Source organism: Perca fluviatilis, chromosome 6 (assembly GCF_010015445.1).
Source record: "Perca fluviatilis chromosome 6, GENO_Pfluv_1.0, whole genome shotgun sequence".
NCBI classification, from domain to species: domain Eukaryota; kingdom Metazoa; phylum Chordata; class Actinopteri; order Perciformes; family Percidae; genus Perca; species Perca fluviatilis.
The window spans coordinates 25287060-25308692 of NC_053117.1; the positions used below are offsets into that span (position 1 = coordinate 25287060).

The 21633-nt window shown below is 40.1% G+C and overlaps 1 protein-coding gene across 8 annotated transcripts in view; it reads right to left on the reverse strand.

Annotated features, from left to right (window-relative positions):
- dmxl1 (Dmx-like 1) overlaps nt 1–21633 on the reverse strand; it is a 60147-nt gene that overhangs the window by 27119 nt on the left and 11395 nt on the right. For 4 of the 8 annotated variants that reach the window (XM_039803494.1, XM_039803493.1, XM_039803487.1 and 1 more), the window contains 22 exons: nt 21385–21569; nt 20260–20476; nt 17708–17888; nt 16869–17045; nt 16451–16692; nt 14736–15453; nt 13843–13964; nt 13070–13159; nt 12556–12658; nt 12299–12421; nt 11978–12196; nt 9767–11013; nt 9285–9543; nt 8606–8739; nt 7409–7595; nt 7209–7319; nt 6240–6409; nt 5292–5389; nt 4978–5143; nt 3735–3863; nt 3444–3576; nt 248–1050 (listed from right to left, as the gene is read on the reverse strand). In XM_039803494.1, coding sequence (XP_039659428.1) covers nt 248–1050; nt 3444–3576; nt 3735–3863; nt 4978–5143; nt 5292–5389; nt 6240–6409; nt 7209–7319; nt 7409–7595; nt 8606–8739; nt 9285–9543; nt 9767–11013; nt 11978–12196; nt 12299–12421; nt 12556–12658; nt 13070–13159; nt 13843–13964; nt 14736–15453; nt 16451–16692; nt 16869–17045; nt 17708–17888; nt 20260–20476; nt 21385–21569 — 5814 coding nt within the window. The remainder of the gene's footprint in view (nt 1–247; nt 1051–3443; nt 3577–3734; nt 3864–4977; nt 5144–5291; nt 5390–6239; nt 6410–7208; nt 7320–7408; nt 7596–8605; nt 8740–9284; nt 9544–9766; nt 11014–11977; nt 12197–12298; nt 12422–12555; nt 12659–13069; nt 13160–13842; nt 13965–14735; nt 15454–16450; nt 16693–16868; nt 17046–17707; nt 17889–20259; nt 20477–21384; nt 21570–21633) is intronic. The other 4 variants (XM_039803495.1, XM_039803488.1, XM_039803489.1 and 1 more) reach the window with 3 other exon arrangements.

Consider the following 21633-nt stretch of genomic DNA (forward strand, 5'->3'; position numbering starts at 1 on the left):
AATGTGATGTTTATATGCACTGACACAGTGCGCACAGAGAGATCAAGTCTTGAAACAGTGAACATGAAGACAGGAGAGATGTGTGGGAGTTATGTAAGTTATAAAAGTTTTATTGAGTGAACTTAAGGATGCAGCCAGACTTATGCTTCACCAGACAGATGGATATTATAATGATATCTAGACTAAAAAAACATTTGGGATTTGATCTTTGAGTCTATAAAAGTGTTTAAATATGTATGTCTATTACCTCTCTTTCCAACCACTGGTAGAGCTGGCAACGTAGCTTCCCTCCATCCAGTTCATACCCTGTCGACAGCGTCCGGAGCTCATTGGTCATAATCTTCAAGCAGGCAGTGAACTTGAGCTGGGCCGCCAAGGTGTCATTAGATGGAGCCAGGAAGTCATTGCGGTCTTCAATGTCCTCTCTCGTCACTGTCTCCATTAATGGCGACAAGGCATCCTGTGTGTCCTGGAACACACTGCTGCTATCTGCACTTCTACCGCTCTTAACATTTTTATTTTCTTCTTCATCCTTATCATCATCTTCATCATCATCATCTTTGTCAACATCCCACTTCAGCTCCAGGGACTCGTCTGGATGCGTCAGTGAAGGCTGGCTCCAGTCAAAACTTAACACTGAATCTGACTGGCTGTTGGATAAGCTGTTTGCGTCTGACTCGTAGCCATTTAGAGCCGGCTGAGACCAATCTGGCTCCGATGTTTGTCCATTCTTGCTCCCAACACTGAGTTCGGCAGCGGTGCCTGTATCCTCCTGGTTGGGGAGTTTAGAATGCTTGCGGACTTTTGGCATCTTGGAGAGGACTTCAAGTGCTAGCATGGGGCAGCCAGCTTGCAGGTGTGCATATGCAGCTGTGAAAAACAGCTTCCTCTCCTCCAGGCTAATGGAGTCAGCCCTGCGACCCTCAGCGGTCAGTCCAACTTTAGCCTTGTCTGAAGAGCCAAAATGGCGGCGAAGGAGGAGTGGGTGGGTACGAAGGTAGGTGTAAAAGTTGAAAACCTCAGGATTACATGCAGACACAGAAGAGGAACCTGTCATAGATGCAAAGAGACAGACATTTTAATTTTATCCATGTCAGTGGCAACAACCAGCCACCTTTACTGCTTTGACCACAGTACCTGCAAAGGACAAACTGTGTTAATGAATCAGACACAGAAATGGAGCTATAACTAGCCTAACTGAATCTTTGATGAACTTCTAAACAAACTGAGGTAAGGAGCTATGTGACCACTTTAGATACACTGTAGGGATGTCACGAGAACCGGTGCTTCGGTACCAAGATTCTTAAAACGTGACGGTAATCGTTTTTTATGCAGTAGCGTAGCTATCGTTTGTAACAAAGGTACCAAAGTTACAATTATTCCGGATCTGATGGGGATAGCATATACGCGCGAGTGTTTTAGTCGGTCCACAAGTGGTAAAGAAGAAGAAGAACGCCTACAAGCACACGGGAAAAACTACAGAAGTTTAGTCTAATATGGAAATACTTTGCATTCGAGGCGGATGACAACAGACATATGATTGATGCTCTAAAGCCGGGGTGCAAACGATGCCATCGTTCATTTCAAACACAGGGAGGAAACCCCTCGAATTTGGCAAAGGTGAGTGAGTTTCAAGTCATATTAACATCATATACAAACTGTAAACCTTCATATCCTTATCCTGAAACACAGGCCCTAGGTTTGTTTGCGGCATCTGGCGTAGTTGCCGGGAAACCAGCTAACATTATGCTCAATGTAATGTTTGCGATAGCCAGTAATTTGTTACTGTTCAGCCTGTGTCCTGTCAGCAAAATGTAGCCTAATTTCATTGGATTAAATAATTATTGAAATGGTAATGGTTTTAATAAATCTTTTCAGCCTGCCACCATGTCAGAGAATTTAAACGTATGCTTGTATTCATAGTATAAGGTGTGTGTGCGTGTTTATGAGTGTAGCTTAGCACCTGTAGCCTCCACTGTTTTATTAGTCATTGTCACAGTATGTCTAATAAATAAAATATCTCTCTCTCCCTTTTTGCCAGTATCAGCCAGAGGAGGAAGTCCACCAGTATAGTGGTAAAAGTTTGTTTTTTGTAATCGTTTGTGATTTTGTAATTAATCTATTTTGTAATAGTTTCATTTTATTTATTATTTAAAGGCTACATGGCACTATTGTTGTGTTTAAATAATGTTCAACTTTTTAAATATTTATATTATATCTATTTTGTAATTGTTTTTAAAGGAATTCATGTTTAAGTATTATTGTTTTGTTTTTTGTTTTACATACCGTGGTATTGACCTTGGTATCGAGTATCGTGTACTTTTGGTGGTATTGGTACCGACTACTAGATGACATCCCCAATACACTGACAAACTGCATTCTGCGATCAACTAAAGGCGAGTAGAGAGTGGAGTTGCGAGTTCATTTTATTGGGAGCAGCGGATGGACAAAAAAGGCAATGCTTTAAGTTTACTTCTTTTCACCCAGGTGTAAACAATACCAAAGACACCAAAGAACATTATTTATGAAACACATTTAGCACAGGGATGTTAATCTGGTACTGGTTTGGCTCTTAGGTCAATGTGAGGCTCATATTAAGTTCAGTTTTTCATCTATTCATAACGACAGCCTTGTATATTTTCTTCACTGAAATGGTCTTCTGTGTCCAGTATACTGCAATTACTTGTGCAATTTCACATACTAAAAGGGCTAAAAAAATTGTTGCAAAGCTGAGCCATTTTGTGAAAGCAGCAAATTCAACATCAGTGTCAAAGCACAATCTGCAGCACTTACAGTATAGTCTACCCCACTGTTTTTACCGGCAAAGCTGCATTTGACAGGCCTGAAACACGGTATCGAGATATTTTAAAGGCCTCTGACAGTACACACTATATACAATGTCAGATTCTGGCTAAATGGTGTTTTTTCATTCATAAATACAATGTATTTTAAAACAAAGATTATCAGGGTATTATAAAAAGTGTGGTGGGATATCCAACAAATACTATTAAAAAAATTCAGGAAAAGTTTAGCAATAATTATATAAATTATTTTGTATAACAAAACATAACGATAGGATTTTTTTTGGAAAAAACATTACTAATATTTATCAATACAAAGTATTGCTATGAATGACCAACACTTAAAATCATTAGAATACATTGGCAATACCAGCAATCAAAACATGGGGCACATATATGAATTTTGTCTAAATAATCACATGGTTTTGTTTTCTTGTATACTTTAGTACAATTGATAAAAATGTGGCAAGTACATAACAATAGGGTAGGGGACTTGCTCCTACTGAAAATTTCAAATAGGCAACTCAGGGGTAAACATTCTGTAAGTTATCAATTTAATGTAAAAATAAATGTTTACAGTAGCAAACTCATCTTAATTTCACATTTGCATTGAAGTAAAGAAAAATAAATAAGCAGACTTACCACATTTGATCTCAGTGGACCCAGAGCTGGTGCTGTAAGCAGGTTGCTCAAGTAGAGTGTCCAAGGCTCTGCTGTAGTCCTCCAGGACCCAGTGAGCCATGCTCCGCAGGAACGGGTCTTTGTGGACTTGAATCTGACATATACAGACAATTACAATGGCTTATTCTGGGTTCTGCAGTGTATTAATTAACAAATGCTGGAGAGTCAAACATCACTAGGTAATTTGATTAAATAGTGAACATTTCCAGTGTAAAAACACTAGCTTGTGGAGGCTGTACACAAACTCTGCACCTGTTTGTCTTGTCCCAGAACATGTCTCTGGAGGATCTTTTTGTAGGTGGATGCCATCTCAAACTCAGACTCATACAATCTGGAGATCACCAGGGCAAGCTGTAGGTCCTGCATTTTCTCTAAACAAACCTGGAGGAGGAAATAAAACAAGATATCATAGTAGGTTCTCATTTAAAAATGGTTTCTAAGCTATTGGCACAGGCCTGAATGGGGTGACATAATGACATAATGATTTCAATAGTTACAGCTTTCTTGTTTATCTGGAAAGGAAAGAACCAAATGATTGTAAAGATTTACAGAGAATATGTTTACAGCATTTACTAACTGAGACGTTTTGGGACCGATTGGCGGAATTGCTGTTGACGAAATTACGTTTAACCATGTATCCAGTTAACTTAAATAGCTCACGTTACTGTATTGTGTGAACACTTAACTTTAGTTAATTGTATATGGTGTTTTCTTTTGCGGGGCGCAAATGTTCCATCAAAACAAGTTCCTTCCCGAGAGCATTTTGCAGATGCACTGTCGCTGTGTCCGGAGCATAGCGCCGCCCAAGAAGATTGTGATTGGTTAAAAGAAATGCAAACAACCCAGAGCGTTTTTTTCTCCTATCCTGGAATGCATCTGTGGTAGAGCCAGACCTTACTCCGCAGCACTGTGGAGATCTGGCAATGCAAGACCAGTGGATAGTTGAAGTTGCTGAAGGTGTGAGGTGCATTTTAATGAGACTACCTTCCAGCCAGAGAGACTAAACAAAGTCAATGATAGACCTTTGCCGGGGTGACACTCATTTCCATAAAATGCTTAAAGATGAAATAATGATACTCATTGCTTCAGGGACTTTCTAAAACAGAAATAACCTTGATGAATAAAGTTAAGCAAACAAGATGACCAGAAGCAGCCCTCTTGATATGTGAACAAAAAGATGGAGAGCTGTGTGTTTTTGTGGCTTAACCTACCTAACCCTAATAAATGGCAAAAATACTAATGCCAGTATAAATATTTTTCAAAACAGCAACAGCCATTCCAACACTCATGCATAAAATAGGCACTGCCCTTAACTGTGAATTGTTAAAAAAAAAGGGCATGTGTACAATACTACAGACATTTTATTAAAGAAACTGAGCTGCACTTGACATTACTCATAATAAAAGGTAAGGTTTAGCAGGCTGACAAGTGGCCCTTGCAGTTGAAGGAACAAGTGCTTCTTGCAAACAGTGTGTCATGTCTATTTTCTACTTGCCTCTACAGCATCCTTGAGGGAGCCGGCTAGAAGGAAAAAGGCTGCAGAATGCTGGAACCGCTGCTTTCCCAACAGAGAAAACGCATTTTTCAGTGCTGCTTTCCTCCAACGGTCCTCACTGAAGTTGTTGCGGAAAAACTCTGTCATTTTAGCATTGTTCTGAGACCTGGAGAGAAATACATTTTGGATTCAAAACAACAATACTTGTGTCATAGATCTTCACTAATCTGACAGAACCTATTTTGGTTAAGGGTAGGGAGCACATATTGTGATGACTGCAATTATATATGCAAAATTATGTCAGTTTTGCCTACCTGTACAATCCCCAGACCACTGCCTTCTTTTTCAGTGCGAGGTAAAATATTGCTGCATCCAGAGGATCATTGTTTCTCTGTAAAGAAGTCTTGGCAACCTGACAGAGGAAGAGAACAAAAAAACATTGAGCTCCTCCTCAGCCTTTACAGTTTTATCCACAGAACAAGTTGTAGCTTTATGTGTCATTTCAGGGAGGGGCTCAGTTATGGCGCTGTGTTTTAGAGCAACATCGGCAACATTTTGCTTTCACCTACCTGACAGCAGGTCATTTATAAATGAAGCAATCAATATGAAGTATACAGGGCTAACACACTAATGGCCAACCCTTCAAAGCGGTTATGTGTAGACCTTTTATGTCATTATAGCATCTTTAAAATGATTTTGTGCAGTTGTGTTGTGAGAACAAAGGAGCCAATCTTGATGTGTTGCTTAGTGTCAGACCAACAGTACAAAACAAAAAGATATTTCATTTACTACTGATTAAGACAAAGAAAAGCAGCAAATCCTTACATGAGAGAAGCTAGAAGTAAAATATGTTTGGCATTTATCCAATCAATCGCTTATCAAAACAGACGCAGTTTGATTTTCTGTGGATCGACTTCTCAACTGTAGTTTCAAATATGTAGAAAAGCACTTCATATGAATAACAAGACACTGAATTAGCTCAACAATTCAATTTGATGAATAAAACAAGACTACAATATCTAACAAGAATGCAAACTGAATATTAAACTAAACTCCACAGAGATATCCTTTTCATATACTGTATACCTCTTTTTTTACTCAAATTTGCTACTGACGGAACAATCTGCAAATGTGTACATCAAATCATCAAACAATTTATTTGAACAAGACTGCCACTGGGTCACTATTTAAGATTTGAGCAAAAAAAAAAAAAAAAAACTAAATTGATGCGGATAATAAACTAATGTCATTAGCCTCCTCACCTTCTCAATACACCTGCGTAGCTTGTTGGTGCTGCGCAGCCACCAACCAACACCCATTGAGCGCAGCTCAGGCCAGGTGGGCTCTCCCTTCTGTAGGGCAGGCAGCATGTTCAGCAGCTCCTCCTCAGCCTCAGAGTGGAAGGCCCAGGCATAATGACATGTTGACAGGCCTGGAGAGGGAAAAAAAAAAAAATTAAATAAATAAATAAAATAAAAAAGACGTGGAAAATGGGGAATGTTCTGTATTTCATAGGGAGAATACCAACACTGTGTTGTGAGTTAAAGCTGGAGCGCAGTCGGTTCCATATATTTAAAGCAGTGAGTGGCCTCTTCCAGCTACAGTGTTGTACTGCTGGCCACTTAGAGGAGTTTTATAGGAGCATACATAGATTAAGTGCTTTGCTCAAGGGTATCTGTACTGTAATAGTTAAGGATGATGAATAGACTTCATCCTGGCTGGCTTGTTTACTTCTCTCACTGAGACTTTTACTGTCAAACATTTACAATTGAGACCATCAGTAATATGCTCTCTTTTTAGCTTTAGAGGTCTTTGTAGAGTTACTGATACCTAGGTGGGCACTGGAGCTATATCTAAAAGGAGTGCATGGAGACAGCTCTTTAGGCAGCAAGCTGGAAACTTAAGTCACATTAAATCTCGCAAGACCATACAGGTGAAAATATAATTAAGGCCTTTTGAACAGAGTGTGCTAATTTTGAGGGCAATCACTTTAGGAGTTGGTAGATTACAAACATTATATTTTTTGTCAAGGTGGCCCTGTACAGTGTGTTGAATGCTACAGTCTTTGTATGCTCATTTGTGCCAGCTATAAAATGCTCCCACTGAAAACCTTTGAAAACTACTAGCATGCCCAGGTACTCCTTATGAAATTTAGCTATTGAGCTAACACTGGGACAGTCAATGACTAAATAAACGAAAAAAAATAAAAATAAATAAATATCCCACTGTACCTTGCCGTAGCAGCTGTGCTCGATGTGCTGGAGGCAGGGAGGTAGAGAGGAAGGTGTGGAGTCTGACGGCCAGCAAGAACTTTAGACCACACTCATCCAGTGTCTCTCCACCTGGTAGGTCAATGACAGACATGATGTTTGGAATGGAGCACTTCATTTCTATCCATTTGAAGAACTCTTACTTTATTTTCCTGCAGTACCTTTGCTCTTGCCCTGGCTGTCCTTGAGGTCTGTGCTTGTGGTAGCGATGGTGTCGGCAAGTGCCATAAGAGACATCTGCTCCATACGGGTTAAGCCCGGCAAACTGGAATGAAGAAGATGACTGGACAGAACCTGGGCATGCTCTGGACCAAAGAATGTCGGACTGTACTGGGACAGGTCAATTACCTGCAGACAGGGAAGAAGAGGAAAAATTATTGTATGGCATTTCTTCTTTTACAACACATGGCTGGAATCAAACTCACAATGAAACATACAGCTTTGTGTGTGTGCAGTGTTGGGAAAGTTCACTTTCTACATGAACTAGTTCAAAGTTCAGTTCACAAATTTTAAAATGAACTAGTTCAGTTCATAGTTCATACTTCAAAATGTTGAACTAAGTTCAAAGTTCCAAAAATGAACTAGTTCATAGTTCTTTTTTTCCATATGTTGCTTCAGTTCAATGTGCCGTTTCAGGTTTGCTGTGGATGTGACTGAAGTGCAGATTTTCGTTTTGAAAGCCAGCGGGCAAAGTTTGCACAGAAATGTAAGATTTTTCTCATCCTCACCGACCTTGTCATAAAACTCGTTTAAATGATCATACGACGCCTCCACGCTGCTTCGTCGCCCACATGCTGCTGTCGCCTACATGTTGCTTTTTGTTTTGATGACGCATGCAGCGGTGCGACACTGGTGGCTGGTGTTGCCAGATTGGGTGTTTTTTCTGTATTAAGGCCTGTTTACGGTGTGTTTTAGCCGGGTTTTCGCCTGGAAGGCTCTACAGAAATCTGGCACCCAAAGTTAAACTGAGAGAGCGTGCCGTTCACAGACACCAGAATGAACAAGTTCACAGAAACGTTCATCAGGCAGTAATACAGTACGTTCGCCCAAAATATGAATTCATGAACTATCGTTCAATTAACGCATTCAGGCACAACAGTGTGTGTGTGTGTGTGTGTTGCCACTTCCTTTTAACAGTATCTAGATACTTAGCCAACACAAGACTAGATTTTTGATGCATTTGCTTTGGACATCATGGGCTTTCAAGGCAGCAATATATCTAAAATGAACCAGGACATGCACAATTATGCATGTCAAAGCTTCATATCGGAATACCAAAAGGGGCCAAATGTTGCTGTCCACTCTCATTTATATAAAAAAAATGTCTTTTAACCAAGCACAAGCCAACAGAAACTGACCTTGTTCCCAGTTTCCTCTTGATTGTCTTCCAGAGGGTCCAGGTCTGCAATGCTGGGTGTATGAAACAGCTCATCATAAACATCAGTGTGACTGGAACCATGCCCACTATCTCCACTCACACTGCCCACTTTATCTGTAGGGAGACACAGGACAGAGCTAAATTACACAAGACATGTATTTCATAAGAGATATGCAGAAAAAATCCCATCCTGCTGGGGAGCCAGCAGATTCAATTAAATTACAAAAGAGCATGACTTTTTCTTTCGGCTTTCATTCTTCTCACTTTGTATCCCCAGAGATACAATGAGGAAAAACTAGAAGCGCAAAGAGTAGGATATTATTCTCAGTCTTATACCTCGAGGTAGGGTGGTTAACGGTTTCTTTCCCACTGTAAATACTGTTTCACAGATTTTGTATGTGTACATGCTTAAAAGCAGGAGAACATTTTTGTTTGTCAGACTTAACATACTCTGACAAAGTTACAATCTTCAAAAAACATTTAAATTAAATCAATTAAACAACAACAACAATAAACAAACAAGATAATGCCTTTGTAGCCACAGTGCACATTTTCAGCATTTTGCTTTACATGGTCGATGTTAAGTACTACTGAAATAAAGTTTACCATTCATTCATTACTGAATATTATTATTATAAAACCACATGTTGTATACCCACCAGGTTTTGGTGATGTATCCTCATCGGCTGCAAGAAGGGCATACAGAGGCAGGGGAGGAATGGAGCTTATCTCTGTGTAGTCAGGGGTGGAGTTCTCTGCTTTGCTGAACATCTTCCGATCCCTGGCTGTGCTGCCTCCAGCGCTGATGGTTTGAGAACGCACACGTTTCTCAGGATTGGTGGTACTGTCTTTAAGTGTGACAATTTCTCCAGCAATGCATTTCACCAGGTGGGAGAGGATGGCTTTGGCACGGTGAACCTTAACATAGACAAATTATGTTACTCATTTATATTTCGAATAGCACAACAAATATCAATTTTCTGGCTAATTTAATTCTGTTTTGGTCTGCTTTACTTCAGCTTCAAACCTTAACTGACAAAACTGACCTATCACAGCAACTGGAGAAGGTGCTTAAATAAAAGAAAATTATCAAAAGAAAATATGTATTATAGACAGTAATTAAGTAATTTCTTTGACTTACCTTCCCTAGATCCATGAGCTCCAATAAATGTACAGGGTGGTACTGGGGCAGAGTGGGAAAGAGATGGTGAGCTGCTTCAAAAAGCCCAGAATCTTCCATCTCTACAGGCAGGTCATACGCTGTTCTCTTCCCACTGAGTTTCTGAGCCAGGCTCATCATCGATCTTGTCAGGGCCTTTTTGGGAGGGGCCAGTGAAGACATGGGTGCCCCAGAGCTGAGCCCCTCCTCCTGGCTTTGTCTGACGGCTGAGATTATGGAGGAGACGCTGCTGCTGATGTCTGTGTCTTGGACAATCGCAGCATTGGGTTTGGATGGTGCTGGGGGCTGCCACTGGGAGTAGACGTGCATCTCACAGTCCATGCCTACTACCAAGATGCCATCTCTTACCCAGGAGAGGGAGACTGGAATAGGTAATGAGCCTTCTACAGAGGAGACCAGATCAACGGATCGAAGCAGAACCAGGCGAGACAAGCTCTGGTCTCTACTGGCATCAGATGTCAAACCGAGTTCTGGAGGCTTCCCAGACAGACGACCGTACATATAAATCTTTGTCCCAATACCAACAGTCAGAACATGTGACCCATCTTCTTGGGAGACCCAGTCCAAATGAACCAGGCTCTTACTAGTAGAACCAGGACAGTCCTCCTCGTTAGGTATAGGGAAGTCCATGTTACCTGGAATATTGGCACTTCCAGTTGTGGGATCTGTGCTGTCCAGAACGATAGTCTGCTCTAGAATCCACTGCGAACCACCAGTGGACTCACACTGGAAGATGCCAATGTGGACCAATTGCTCTCTAGTGTTTGCTGGGTTGGGGCTGGGAGTGAGATTTGGGCTACACTGTACAGTTAGGGTTGGGGTCAGGTGGGTGTTGGTGTTGTTGTTGTACTGCACATATGGGAGGGAAGCCAGAGTAAGAGGAGAAGTCAACAGTCCGTGAGAGTTCAGATAGGGTGTCGAGCTCAGAGGTGCGTTTGGCATCTGCCTGTAGGCAACTGCAATCCGTCCAGAGTGACAGCAGCTGACCTCTATAGGACGACCTTGCACACTTACTGAGCTACTGTTGGGAAGTCTCTCCTCCAACAGCAGAGGCCACTCCTCCCACTGGTATACCAAGTTGTCCATAATGGAAGGCTCTGACGCCATGACGTTGCACCTCCAGAACCGCACCTTTCTATCAGAACAGGAAGTAGCAAGGAGGTAAGGCACGCGATCAGCTGGCAGAGAACATGACGCACTCAGGTGACCTAGGAAGAGAGTTGAGAATACACTATTAGGCAAGGAAGTTTTTCTCTTAATTCTAAAATGTAATACCTTTTTTTTAGACTTTAATTTCTTTGAAGTGATTTTAAGATTTTTATTAATTTTCAAAAGGTTTAATTTAGGGATGCACCGAATCCAGATTTTTGGGGTTCGGCCAAATACCGAATCCACTGGTTAAGATTCTGCCGAATCCGAAACCGAATACCGAATCCTACTCCCATCCTCAGTCCATTAACACAGTAAACACATTAATGAAGTAAACAACGTTCACAGCCTCTAAAATAATTAAATGTAACAACTTAATGTTGAATTCACACGCTCTTTTCACATCGTAGGAAAGCACATCGCTATCGCCAGATGAGTGACAATTTTGTTTGGCAAATTTTCGCTAACCAGTGTGTGATGAAGGCATGTTGTTTGGGTGAAATTAGAAAGCTAACGTTAGCTAACGAGCAGCAGCCAGCCTTTCGGTCGCTCCGCTCCCACTGTAGGGAGACTCATTTGCAGAGAGAACTGCTGACAGACCGGGAGAGGCACTGTCTGGTTAACAGAAGCTTTTAGCTGTGACTGTCCTTCCTTTGCCGCACCTGAAGTTGCTGCATTCGGACTGCTCAACTTGTATTCTTTCGGATATTTCATACGCAAATGTTTTAACAGCGGCGATGTTGTGTACCGTTTAGGGTCCTTGCCACCACCAGACAAATCGGCATTGCAAATTTGAACATGTAACTCGACTTGATTCACCTTCTTTTGATTAAAAGTACTGCCAAACAACACATTTACTGCTGACAAGTTCCATTTTCACTTTCTCACAGCCTACTGCATTGAACGGTCCATCTATGTAAACACCTTCCCGTAATCAACGGCCCCATGCTGCATTTCACTACCAGAGGAAGTTCATAGACTTAAGTCATTTGTGTGCGAGTGTGTGTCCTCATTGTCCCTCACCTGCTGAAGGTGTAACACTGATGGCTTCCACTCCTTCTGGCAGAGCCATCTCTTGGCTGTACAGCCTGTGTGTTGTGAGGCTGAGGCGACAGGCACTCTGCAGATTGGAAGTGCAGGGTTTACTCTTCTGAGTTACTGGAGATCTGAACGTGTCAAAGCTCAAAGTAGAGCTGTTCATAGCAGAAGCTGAGGTGGCATCGTTCTCCATCGTGGTTTCTTCTGTGATGAAAAGAAGAGGAAAATATTGTTCAGAAAAGCTAAGGTCAAAACCCTCCCAAATTATTTGTTTTTATACATTACTTTTATGTTCAAAGTACCCACCCATGGTGATAGGTTGAGCAGCAAGATGGAGATGCCACATGTGGAGGAGCGAGCGACCCGTCGGGGTCAATTCGACCACAACAAGGAAAAACCGTGCCGAGAAAGCCGCCTTGCTTGAGGCTGCTGCAGGGAAAACACAGACACAAAGAGATTATTAATAACCAGTGTCACTATTAATATGTTTCTAAGGGGGTGCAAATGTTTGGTATTAAACCTTAAAAATAGTAAGTATTTAGAAAAAGTAATTTTGTGTAGACCTGTGTGAAGAAAATCTGGAGTTTCCGGTGTGCTTTCTGTTTTCTCACTGCCGAGGATCAGATCCTCCTCAAAAACATGTAGGAGTTGGGTCTGCTTCCCCTGCTGTAGAGAACAAAAGCAGGTATTATCAAACTACATCAGATGTAGACACTTAACAACATGCTTTATCCACTGTTGCCAGTACGCAGACGCACCGACACAAGTTATTGTTACACAACACCCATTAATGAAAACTTCAAGTGAGAGAGGGGATGAAAGAAGTTTTGCTCTGCGCCTGTTTTTATTTTCTCATAGCTGAGATCAAGTCTGCGGCAGACTGTTTTATGCTACCAATTGTCTAGGATTAAACTTTGGTTTTTAAATATATTACAGTTTATATATCCTTTATTTCAGGGGAGAGGTTTCTGTTAATATCCTTCTTATCCAAGATGTTTACGGTGGCATCTCTATGGTTAGACAGACGATGATCAGAAAGAAAGGAAAAACACTCAGTTTCTCTTTATGTATACTTACAAAGTCAGTAATGGAATCCAACTCTATAATACACCCTGGTTTTGCTGTGGATTGCTGACTGATGATGTTGAACACCTCCCCAACATATTTCTAAAGAGAAACAAACATTTTCACATTATTTGGGCACTATTATGTATTATATAGTCAGAACATTCGATTAGTGTGCCAATTGTGCTTCAGAAAATGAGAAAATATAACTATTATCTGTGCTGAAGAAAACAATGAAAGCAATGCAAGATTAATATTTTTTTAAATAATAATAATATTTTTTATTTATATAGCGCTCTACATGGTACTCAAAGACACTTTACAGTAGAACCAGCACATTAAAAACAGATAAGCAATAAAACCAACACATAAAACAAGCATATTAAAAGCAATTAAAAACAACTATCAGGTGAGAAATGTAAGACTATTGTATGTGGAAAGCTAATCTGAAGAGGTGTGTTTTGAATGTGTCCAGTCAGTAAATGACCATTTATGATCTATGTAAATCAATAAAAACTAAATATCAACCTTTACTTCTTGCTGGATTCAACTCGGCTGTATTTAAAGGATCACTGCTGTTCTACTTTCTCTCACTTTATTTAACTGTGCACTTTGTAATTTTTCTACCAAGTCATCTGAGGCGGACACTAATGAAATGACAAGAATGCAAATTAACATCTTATTACCTCACTGATTTTTTTAAGGGTCCAAGGGGAAACACTGATGTGTTGTTACTGCAATGCTCACTATACCCTGCAGTTTGAAAATCCTGTACAATGACTTACTGATATCTCAGGATTGGAGAGCTCACTCAGGAGTTTCTTAGCTTCAATAACAGCCTGATACAGCCTGAGTGAGTGGCCGTCACTTGCCACGAAGCAGGCGCTGGGAGAATTACAGTACACACCTAAAGAGAGAAAGACAGTTTTTCCAAATAAACACAAAAACAACAGATAAAACATATATGATAGATTGATAGATAGATCGATAGATAGATAGATATAGAACACTGTGGTACAGTACATTTAACAAAAAAGCAAATCATAGACTTTTCTTATAAATTCATATAGACCAGTGGTTCCCAAAGAGGGGTCTGGGGACCCCAAGGGGTCATTGAGGGGTTTCCAGGGGGTTCCCAGCACAAAGAGGAATTATTTATTTGTACTATAATTCCATCCACTAAATAACATAATGACAGAATGTACGACTATTTTGGTCATGGGATTCATACACTTTCTGTAATAAAACATCTAAAAAGAGAAAATGTATTAGATGGCGGCCCCTGGGACAAAATCTTATCATACGTTCGTGGTCTAATTTTTGTTCGTTTAGGGGTCCTTGACGACCTTGACTATTTGGAAATTCTACCTTCATGGATTTTATAGAGTTTTAATGAGTCCTTTTCACAGGAAGTATTTATTTATATATAAATGAGCTAAAAATGTACTCAAAAAACTTGGGGGGGGGATTTTATGTCCCAAAGCCAGTCTCATTTGGTCATGTTATTCAAAAAAAGATAACTGCATTTACTTTATTTGACTAAACCAAAATAACCTAAAAGGAATTCTGAAAAGGAAGCTGTGCTGACTAAAATGGCTGATTGCTGAGTACTCTTTTATCTGCTGCTTTAACAATCTTCAAACAATAAATATTATACAATAAACAACTATTTTCTCACCTAAACAGCTGCTAGGAATGAGTGTGGGCAGCCAGGCTACATTAGCAAATGCTGACGAATGGAGAGAATTGATTCGAGCTAGCTCGGAGACCCCGCCTGACAAAGACAGTGGGCCGACAGGGTCCACTCTCCATAAAATCAGCTCACTGTAGATCGCATTGGGATCCTGGGAAACCACACCCAGGGACGCCCGACTGGGCCGTGACCCTCGAGGCAGAGACGTTGGATGAGAGACACCAGAGGAGTAGGTGTCCGGAGGAGCCAGGATGCTGTCTGCCTCAGGCGTCCTCAGGGCGTTGTGGTGTGAAGTGGTGAGGAGGAGAGGGAGTAATGAGTGACAGGCCAGGTCATTAAGGTGGAAGCGGTGGCCACAGTACCGTGACTTGTGAGAGACGCTGAGCACGGTGGAGAAAGCAGAGTCCTCTGCGAAGCTGACTGCCCACTGATTCAGGGAGCCATCAGCGTGTTTGGAGATCATAAGGACGTTGGGGGTAAAAATGCTTAGTCGAAGACTACTGCTGGGTAAAGCTTTTCCTTGACCTCCGTAGCTTATAAGAGCAGTTTTGGTTTGAGGCAATGTGTTCCCAGGTGGTCGCTGCCGGCCATGTTGGATAGCCAGATCCACATTCTTGTTGCAGGCATACATAACCACACTGTGGCTCAAGGAGATTGCATCACCTGTAGGGAACGCTACTGGGATACGGGACACAAACGACACCTGAGAGAGAAATGACATAGCAATGAAATCTAAAGCAAATGAAACTTACAGCTCTGAGTTAGTGATAATAAGGGCTCAGTCAATCAAGTAATTCTATTTTAGCTTGAACTAATCATACATTATGAAACAGCTTAAGATACCATGTGAATGTGGTAATGACACAGGTGGCACAGATCCTTTTTTATTTTTATTTATTTATTTTTTTACACAGTTAGCTCAAAACAAATTCTCCTATTCTCTATTCAGAAGTTGAGTGACAACTGACTTTTTGAAATTAATTGAGTCACTAAGACAGTGATGGAGACTTGAGGGATAAAGCCTTCATCATTTGCCCCTTCATATATGTAAAAAATAATTATGTTCAAAAATACTTATGCTAATAATAATAATAATAATAATAATAATACCAGGATCCTGTCTGTTTTATCAAATTAAAGCAGCCAGACCTAATCAACCTGAATGTCAATGAAACTTGGGATTCTTTTAGCTGCCTTGGGCCTGCTGACTTACTGCGAGGTTAGTCAGCCGGCTCTCATTATTTCACCACTAATAAAAATGCATCAAGGGACTTCTGAATTTGATTTGAAGTCACACATAATTAGAATATAATTGTCTGAACGGCTGGATGAGAAGCCATTGAAATATGAGCTAGACCATTACAGCTGTCAAAATGACTCACAACCTTATTGAGAAGATAAATGAATTATTTCCCTGAGAAGCACCTCTTGAAATTGTGAAGACAAACAAGTTGCTTAAAAAGAGTGACCAAAGGAAAGTCTGCTTCGTTTACAGTGTTACTTTTTAAATTATAAAAGTAAAAATAAAATTTCCCAAAGTTTCCCAATATAACACTTCTGTGTCTCTGCATTTGTTTATCAATCTCTGAAGTGTGACCATACAAATTAGGAAAAAAAGTGATGAAAAAGTTTGTTCATAAAACATCAACATATATTTAATATACATTGTTTTACATAAACCATATCAACAGTGAACGTACCTGAGCTTGTCTGAACATGCCTGGCTGGTATTCATCTAACCAGTCCACATGCCAAACTAAAAGAGAGCCGTCCATGGGATGGATACTGAACAACATGTCTGCCCCTTTATTCCACTCCTCTAACAGCTCGTCCACCTGGTGCTTCACTGCTGCCAGAGGAAGCTCCACAGCCTCATGTACTTGGGAGTTACTTGGCCTGCTACCATTGTCTTCTTCATTAAAGTTATCCTCATCTTCAGGTTCTGGAAGAAAAAGAAAATCATAGTGCCCAAATGTAAATTCGGAAAATCAGTATGGAAGACAAAGCATATTGCAATACCTGAAAGTTAGAGTCTAGTTTTGACAGTGTTATTCCAGATTTAAAAGGCACACCCCTTCAAATAAAGTGTTAACGCATAATCCAAATATTGTTCTGTACCTTCATTAGAGCATTCATTCCCTTGCTCCAGGCTGCCTCTAAGCTGCTGCAGGAAGACTTCCATAGCTAAAGTGAAATGAAGCTCTTTGTTGTTGAGCCAGTGGACAGTAAAAGGTCCTCCAGGTTCCTCATCATCCACAGCACTCAGAGAGGAGATGGAGGGCAGCAGAGGAATGTCTGTGTTAAAGACCATAAGTGATAAAGATGTTACCACGTTTAGAAAAAGAAGAAAAGAATAACAGAATTTACATTCCATTAGCTTAGGGGCATGCAGGACAAAGAGACATCTGCTGGAGCAAATTCACTTTCCTAAATATATGTATGGTTTGAAGTATGTTAAAATATAATTCAAGCATACAAAAAAAACCCCACCCCCCCCACACCAAAAAAGAAATCTACAAGTCTCCCCTGATTCAGGTCAAATTAAACTGTCCCACACACAGGAACAAAATGACAATGCCTACATTTTCTCTGAGCAGATCTCACTGAGCAGAAAAGCTAACTGGGATGTTAAATAAACAGTGTCAGGCAATCTGCAAAGTTTATACAATTTCGTGCCATAAGAAATACAGACTTGAAGCCCTCTGACCTCCAGCTGATTTTATTCAAACAGAGCAAACTATCCATGCAGACTCTCTGGTTTTGGAATAACTAATATGTTGCGATACTGCAGGCGTTGTACATTCTTTCCTTCTCTTTAAGAAGTACTTTGTACCATCTCGTAGCTTAAAATTCTTTATTTAAATTAGGATAATTTGTTTGGTGTTCAAAAAGATGCTGGTAACGAGGTTCAACAGGATTATCAACTAGTTTCAGAAACTAATGTGTTTGAGTCTAACCGGTGGCAGGGTTGATGCTTGCAGCAATGTGGAAATGGCAGAGAGCGTTGGCATGGGGCACGTTGCTGCTGCTCCTCTTATGATTATAGTGTAGGCTCTGATGGTGAGGCAGGCAGCCAGTCAGAGAGGGCTGGGGCACATCCCGATAAAAGCAGGCGTCCAATGATTCTTGAAGATTCGACTGCGAGGAAAACATTGATTATTCAAGTCAGATTATTAATAAACAAAATGTAATGTCTTGTGACTGCTAAGAGTTATTTCATGCTGAAATTCTGATTTAGAAAGTGGGACGATTGTGGTAACAGAAATTAAATCAATATCTTATGAATGTAGACTGCCTTGAGTTCATCAGTGGGCTTTTTCTATAGCTGACAAATGTATGTACAAGTCACAGAGAAAATGAGCTCTTGCATGAATCTCCACAGAGATTTATATACTCTTAAATAAACAAGTGTTTTATAGGGTGGGGCAGGGATGTAAAACACCATAATCTAGTTCCCTGTTCCCCTTTTCAGGCTGACACAGCGATGCATGGTGAACCTGATTTCGAAAAGGTGTTTCATTTGTCTAAAACAGGGCCAGAGCTAGAGCGAAACAGGCAGAATGGAAGAGTGGCTGAGCAAGAGAGAGAGAGAGAAGCGTGTAAAGGGAATTGAAATTAAATGTAACTTAATTTGGTACTGAGTTTATGTAATTTGGGTTTTTCCTGTTGTTTCGCAGTGCAGAATCTGTAAAGTGTATACTTCTAGACTTGAGCCTCTTGTGAATAATCATTATTGAGATTTATTGGCTCATCACACCCACAAAACAGCCCTTTGTTAAATGTTGATAATAGATGTATGTATTAGAGTATGCATGTGCAATACTGATGTGTACAAAGCAGATACAAAACATTTGAATGGTTTATTATCTATTATATGTAGAAAAATGAGATTGTGATGGAAATCCCATATCACGGTTTCCTCTGGAAATTCTCAGCATCCTTATCGATACAATTTGGGCTTTATCATTTTCTTTGATTTTGTGAGAAATCTTGTACTGTTCATCCCACCCTGAGGCATCATACTAAAATGGAGTTTAAAATGGGGTTCTCTTGGTATTATCCATCCATTCAATTTTAGAGGGAGAGTGTTACCTCAGACAACTGCCTGGATCATCCAGCACACTATGTGATTTTTAATGAATAATTCCACACATGCACTCTTACAGACTCTCCTCAAGGCACAGTGGAGAAATCTGCATACCTATTTTTCCTGTAATCTAATGTGCCCTGAGCTCTGTAAGTGCCAGTGAGACCCATAACCATTTAAATGCCCATATCAAAATGGATGCAAGTATTGTATTTGAGGCCCAGCTAGACTGTCAGCAACAACATAAGTCACTTAACAGAAGACCCCACCATTACAGATGTAAGCTAGCAGCAGCTAAAAAAAGAGAGAAAAACAACCATTAAAAATCAAAGCTATAATGTTGAGGTGTAGCACAGATTACAGAAAGGAGGCCAACATTCTTCACTGATGCTCATATTAAGCCCTACAAAGCTTCCAAAACCACCTTCATGTCTGATAGCCAATTAATTTCCCCCATTAACTCCACTAAGCCTCTGTTTTTGTCTATCTTCTTTCTCAGTCTCCCTTTGCTCTCGTTCCCTCATCTCTGCAGCACCCGATGTCCTACATTAGCAGTGTTGAAAATAAAGTAGCCTGGTTTCTACGTCAGGGCCAAATGGGGCAAACCAGAGATCATAGCATTTGTGCAATTTATTTTGTCACTATTAGTGAAATTGTGGCGATTCTTTTTGCATTTTGAAACAAATAATTCTTTTGATTCTGACTTGTGTCAAAGTTGTGTTGGTTGTAGCAAGCATTTCTTTGGTTGTTTACCTTTTGTCATCATTTGTCAATTTTGACCTAACCACGTGCTGTGCATATATATCTACGAACTGATAATACCATTTAGAAATATTACACATATTATACATCATTATAGTACATATTTTTAAAGTTACATTTTATGTCATTTGAGTTCCTGCTCTCTTCTCGGAGAAATGTATCTAGTTATTATTATATATTTAGTTAGATATACACTCAGTTGCCAGTTTGTTAGGTACACGCACCTATGACAAATGTGGTCTAATACAACAGCCCAGCACAAATTATACCTTTATTTAGTTTATAATGTTCTTTTTTTTTCAGTTTTTGAAGTGTTGATTCAATGTTATGGTCATTTTGGCAGCTACAGTTATAGTGCTGTTGAATTATACTTCATTATAATAAAGTGTTTCTTATATTTTGTCCAACCCATTATTACCCAATATTTTGTCCAACCCATTATATTAATAATAGACTAAATATTATGAACACCATTCAGTATAACAACCATAAAGTTAAATCAACACTTCTCTTAACAGTTGAAGCAAAAACTGAATATTAAAACCTTCATAAAAGGAATTTGCTGCAGCACTGTTGTATGAGACTACATATGTTTTAGCTAGTTGTACCAAAATAAAGTGGCAACGAAGTGTATTTACTGTATTTTGAGCAAAAACTTACATTTGAGTAGCTTACTTCCTGTGCTGTTCTTCCTTGCGACTTCCCATTGCAGCCGTTTTTCCCAGCAGGACCAGCACACCTGGGTGTGTCACTGTGCTGGTCAGTGTGGTTGTTATGGTAAGTGGACAGGAGGCTGTCACCCGGCAAAAGTGTCTCTGCCCAGAGCCGACACACGCTGTCCTTGCAGCAGGTGAGCAGAACATTACACACTGCACCTCTGTTAGGAGAGAGGATGGAAAGAGAAGGGGGATAAAGGAAGGATAATGGCAAGGAATTTAGGATGAAGTCTGGAGGGCAGTGAACTTGTCAGTAATGTTTTTATATCTTATGCCAATAGTACTATTTAACAGCAGGTAAAAGGAGAACCACCTCTTTAGAGATAAATTAAAGTAAAGGTCAAAAAGTGAAGATTAAAAGGAGTAGTAATGACACTGGTCTGGTGACAAATAAATGACTGGATCTAAATCCCTTCTGATTAAAAAACTGATGTCACACCAGTTTATTTAAAAGAAAAAATGTTAAGACAATTGGAATATATAAACAGAGCAGGTTGCCAAATGTAGAATAAGAGACAAGGCTTTATTATTACAACTGATTATACTTCAATACTTCCTAAAGCCTAATTTAAAGCAGCAAATACTAAGCTTAGTAAACATTACATTGTTTTACGATCTCCTTAATTATCTGTGCTGACAGGTTGAGTAGAGTAACTCTTCCTAGTCATTTCCAAAGTAATACTGCTGTATGCTAAATCTGTTGTGAACTTTGTCACATTTCAGTCAGAGAACAAGTACAACAAGTATTAGGAATGCTGTAACAAAGGCAAAGCAGGGCAGACCTGGGAGTATAGTGTAAGACTGTAATACTGCACAGTGGCTGACCTATTTTGAATTTGCTCCTTATAAGACTTCCTTCCTTTTCATTCAGCCCACAAAATACTGTATATTATGTTGCTAACTAAACAGAAAGTACAACAGGTCATACCATTATTATGCAATTGTTAACTTGTGGTTTTCTTTTTGTTCTCATTTGTGTCAGCTTAGGCCAAAATGAATTAGAAAGATAATAAATGAATCATGGCTGCAGAGAGTGGGCTGTAAAATGTTGCCTTGACAGTGTCCATACCGTGGCATGTACTTGCTGGTCTTCCTCCAAGAGAAACCAGTTACAGAACGGGGATGTGCCAGGTATACAAATGAAAAGGCCAGCTCTCCCTGGAAACTGACACTGGGTTCTGGAGGTGTGAAGAGTTTGGAAACACTTGACTTCCACTTACTAGTGCTGTACCAGACCTTTACTAGGCAGTCATCCTGAAGAGGAGAGAATTAACAGGGATACAATTAATACCATGCTGTTGAATGGTGCTATTACAAG